The sequence below is a fragment of the Zingiber officinale genome, chromosome 6B (genome assembly GCF_018446385.1).
Source record: "Zingiber officinale cultivar Zhangliang chromosome 6B, Zo_v1.1, whole genome shotgun sequence".
Lineage (NCBI taxonomy): Eukaryota > Viridiplantae > Streptophyta > Magnoliopsida > Zingiberales > Zingiberaceae > Zingiber > Zingiber officinale.
In genome coordinates this window covers 93,289,498-93,294,659 of record NC_055996.1, presented here as the reverse complement: position 1 = coordinate 93,294,659, position 5,162 = coordinate 93,289,498, and the positions used below count along the sequence as shown (strand labels likewise).

Here is a 5,162-nt window from a genome sequence, read left to right as displayed (position 1 = left end):
TATATCTCAACAAAAATTAAAAATGCGTAGAAATAAGTAACGGTAAAAGAATTTAGGCTTCACAAGTATGTAGATGTAACCACGAAAAATCATTAGGTTGCACTTTGAAGATTAGATGCTAAGAAATCTTGATAACCCTGCCAGCATATAATTTTTTGGTTTTAAAAAAATGCCTCCGTTCGAAGAAACTCCTTTGTGTAGTTCTGAAAGGCTCTTGCATTTGTTTAAGACTTGGAAGCACTTCTTGTTGCATAATTATCCACTCCCTTCAAATTGATAGGGTCCATAATGGTGCATATGTCACTGTTCATTCACTTTATAGAAAGTGACTTCCATAGCATTATCATGAAAAAAAAAGCCATTCTTAGTAGATAAAATAACCTAACACTTCTTGAAATTTTTGTTTGCCTCAGTTTCAATTGTTTACTCCCTAAAACATAGCTTGCTCTTCTAGTGCTAACATCTATGTAAGAGAAATTCTGTTTCCTAACACTAATCATTATTCTCAGGTGTGATCCTTATCTCGCTCTATGTCCAGGACACAATTTGCATGTATTAGAACTGCCATGATCATTCATAATCCACAAATAAAGTAAAAACGCCATGACATACTCCCACTTTATGGCCAAATGCCTGTCACTGTTAGCCAATAACAAATTACCTTAATGGTAACAGCACCATGAAATTGTGATGTTATGAGAGGGTCCAGAATTTCACATCACTGTTTGATGACCATCAGACAGTTTATAATGGTGACCACATAATAAAAGAAACCGTATATGCATTAGTTGCACATCTATCAGGTCCTTAATAAGGTGTAAAAGTGCTTTCGATAGTCCTCCCCTTCTCTACCCATTAGCACTATAAATAAAGCTGCAAACCTTCCACCTTTCCTCCTCTTCCCTCCAATAAATGTTCACAACCTCTCCTTCCTCCCTGCCTCCTTTAGCCCTGTCTATGCTATGCAAACTACCAAAATCATGCATCCAGGAGAAGTTGCCAGCATTAGATAACTTTCACCTTCAAAGTCACCTTCTTTCAGAGTCCACTACAATATGCATCAAGGGAATATTAAGACTGCTAACTTTAGCTGTCTGTTTGGACCTCATTTTACTGAACACTTGCAGACCATGCCGGTGGTGCATGGCATGAATGTTCCCATTGCCTGCCTTATGGACAGTGCAATTTCAGACAAGCCAGGTGGTGACAAACTAATCCAAGCTGAAGAAAGGAGAAAGAGGAGGATGATATCAAATAGAGAATCCGCTCGCCGATCGCGGATGAGAAAGCAAAAGCATCTTGGTGAATTGTACTCACAGGTCATCCATCTCCGGTCAGTAAATCATCAGCTTCTAAATGAGTTAAACCATGTGATGGGAGAGCGTGATCAGATCATCCAAGAGAATAGCTTGCTCAAAAATGAAGAAACTGAGCTCCAAATGAAACTCAAAGGTCTACCAGCAAAATTTGCTTGTTCTCAAGAAGAAACGGAGGTATCTTGATTGCAAGAGATCAGCTACAAAATCTCTTAGATATGAGACATGTTGTTTTCATGTTATTGTTTTCCTAATTCTTCTCATTTTCTCTGTGCGGCAACCACATTAGTCTGTTTTACTGAATTATACCTAATTTGAGCCCCATCCAGTTATCTATGAAATGATATCAAATGTGTCTAATAAACTTCAAAATTGGCCCACCATCTTAACAGATCAAGATGGTCAGAACTTTTCTGGTTTAACCAAACAAGTATAATTCGTAAAGTAGAATGATTCTGTACCATGTTCAGATATCTTGCAAGCGTCAATTAATAATACAAATTTACCCATAATTATAAAGCACAAGAAAGTCTCACCTAAAGAGGCCAAGCCAAAATGAATGCTTGGCCTACTTCAGATTTAGTTCGACAAGTTTGTTTGCCTATTTTAGGTGACATCTTGATTTTATTTTTCAGCCACAGCAACCATTGCAATTACAAATCCTCCTTTGATGTTATAACCTTGAGGTTTTGAAAAATCCTAGAATTTCTAATCCTCCTAAGTTCAGCTAAATGATTGATTAAGTTTTCTAAGCTAAACATGTTTAATTAGGCAATCCTATTTTTTAGAAGAAAATTTCTTTGTGTCTCTCCTACATCCAGTTAAACTAAACTTAATTTGCATACGTCCTAACCTTCAGTTTTCTTAAACAAAGTTCGCATTTGTTTACTGTGTTACAAATTAAAATTGTATTAATTCTCAAAAAATCATAATTCAATACATGGGATCCTCTACGTTATCACATTTTTGTAAATTTTTTACTATTTCAAAACTATGCAACCAATAATTCTGTAGACTGAACACCTTGGGCATTTTTCGTTTCACCCAAACCATGTAAAACCAAGAAAGACACCTCAATGAATGCAAAGTTGGAATAGAAGGATACCACAGAAAGCAAGCAAGAAGAATCAATGAAGCGATATTTGCAATACAATAGCACCAAAACCCCCTAGAATTTAAATCTATAGAAGTAAGCGAGACATGCAGCAGGAAGCGTTGATTGATAAACGCCATTACAGCAAACCGTAAAAAAGACCAACAAATCTACCCAGAAGCAAGCGATTGCGTATATGTTCAACGAAGAATCCCTCCTTCGAATCCCTAGCAACTCGTATATTGTTCGGGGGGAGAGGAGAAAATGAGCTGTCTCATTAACGATGCTGTGATACTGAGACAAGCGGACCTACTCGAATAAACATTATAGTAGTTCGACAATTTTTTATTAATAAAAAACTATTTAAAATGAAAGTTAAGGTGACGTTTGGTTCTCTCCTAGGAATCGGAATAGGAATAGGTATCATGGTATTGTGGAATGAGAATGAGTATGAGCTTGGGTATCATTCTTAAAAATAATATTTGGTTAGTTGAATATTTTCAATCGGAATGAACCTAAATTTTCTTTTTTACCTTTAGAGGAAAATAAGAGAAAAATTTAGATGGAAGAGAAAGTTGAATGTGAGAGTAACATATGATGAGAGAGAAAGTGAAAAGAGAGAAAGTGTGATGAGAGAGTATGCTAAGAGAGATTGAGGAGAGAGAAAGAATAATGAGAGAGAAAGTTTGATGAAAATTGAAGAGAGAATGAAGAGAGAGAAAATAATGTGAGAGAGAGTGTGTGATGAGAAAGAATACAGAGAGAAAATGGTAGAGACTGTGTGATGAGAAAAAATGAGGAGAGAGATTGTGATGGAATAGAATTAAGAGAGAGAAAGTGTGATGAGATAAAATATGAAGAGAGAGTATGGTAAGATTGAGAACAGAGAAAGTATGATGGAAAAAATGAGGAGAAAATGAAGAGAGAGAAAATAATGAGAGAGTGTGTGATGAGAGAAAATATAGAGAGAAAAATGGTAGAGAATGTGTGATGAGAGAGAATGAGGAGAGAGAAAGTATCTTGAGAGTCAAAATGTGATGATAGAATGAGGAGAGAGAAAATATGATGAGAGAGAACAAGGAGAGAGAGTGAAATGAAAAAAAATTGAACAAATATACTAAGGATATTTTCGTCCAAAACTTAATTCTTATTCCCATTCTATCAAAACCCAAGGGAGGGGGTGAGTTTCATCCATACCCAAGTTTTCATTCCAAAATCTTGATTCCATTCCCATCAACCAAACACAAGGTTTGAGAATGAATCCATTCCCTCATTCCTAAACCTTTAAACCAAACGTCACCTAAATACTTAGGGGTGTTTGGTTCGCAGAAGGGAATAGAGATGGAGAATAGGAATTGAGGGATTTCAATATGAATACTATTTTTTCCCATTCCCCATTTTATTTGGTAATGACCCATTCCCATATTAGGGGGATTGAGTCCGTGGGACCCACCACCAATCCCCCAAACTAAACATCAACTTTTAATCCCTTTCCCATTCCCCACTCTCATTCCATCTAACCAAGCACCCCCTTAGGTGGCGTTTGGTTTAGGGGTTTGGGAATGAGGGAATAAATTCATTCCTAAATCTTGTATTTGGTTGATAGGAATGAAATTCAAATTTAGGAATGAAACTAAAAATTTGGATATTGATGAAACTCATCACCCCCTTGGGTTTTGATGAGAATGGAAATGAGAATTAAGTTTTGGACGAAAATACCCTTAATATATTTGTTCAATTTTTCTTTCATATCATTTTCTCTCTTTGTTCTCTCTTATCATACATTCTTTCTCCCTCTCCTCCTTGTTGGCCATGTGACTGGTTGGCGGAGGCGCTGGGGGTGAGAGTAGTCATCTTTTGCCACCATACTTTCTCTCTCCTCCTTTTATCATCACGCTTTCTCTTTCATCATACTTTCTCTCTTCTCAATCTCTCCCATCACACACTCTCTCCTCATTTTCTCTCAACATATTTTCTCTCTCATCATGCTTTCTATCTCATCACACTTTCTCTCTCCTCATCGTCTCTCATCATACTTTATCTCCTATCACACTATCTTTCTTCTTTTTTCCTCATTACACTCTCTCTCTCTCTTCAATCTCTCCCATCACACACTCTCTCTCTTCAATCTCTCCCATCACACTCTCTTTCCTTATTTTCTCTCATCATACTTTCTCTCTTTTTATTTTCTCCCATCACATTTTCTCTCTCATCACATTTTCTCTCTTTTCACACTCTCTCATCATGCTTTCTCTCCTATCACTCTCCTTTTTCTTTCTCATGATACTTTCTTTCTCATGATACTTTCTCTCTCATCATCCTCTCTCATCACATTTTCTCTCTCATCATATTTTCTCTCTCCTTAATTTCTCTCATCACACACTCTCTCTCCTCATTGTCTCTCATAACACTTTCTCTCTTCATTCTCTCCCATGATACTTTCTCTCATCACATTTTCTCTCACATCCTCTCTCATCATGTTCTCTTCCATCAAACTTTTCCTTTCTATTCTTTTCCATCATATTTTTTCTCTCATCACACTTTCTCTCTCATTATTCTCTCTCATTGTATTTTTCTCTTACATTCAACTTTCTCTCACATATAATTTTTTTCTCTTATTTTCTTCTAAGGGTAAAAAAAGAAAATTTTAGTTTATTTCAATAGAAAATATTCAACTAACAAAATATTATTTTTAAGAGTGATATCTATTCTCAAACACATTTCCATTTCACAATACTATGATTCTCATTCTC

General features: G+C 36.1%; 1 protein-coding gene across 1 annotated transcript; it reads left to right on the top strand.

Annotated features, from left to right (window-relative positions):
* Positions 1–1,130: 1,130 nt before the first annotated feature.
* On the top strand, positions 1,131–1,502 carry LOC121991244 (basic leucine zipper 43-like). The gene has a single exon (XM_042545255.1). The coding sequence runs from the start codon at positions 1,131–1,133 to the stop codon at positions 1,500–1,502; it is 372 nt and encodes a 123-aa protein (XP_042401189.1).
* The last annotated feature ends 3,660 nt before the right edge of the window (positions 1,503–5,162 follow it).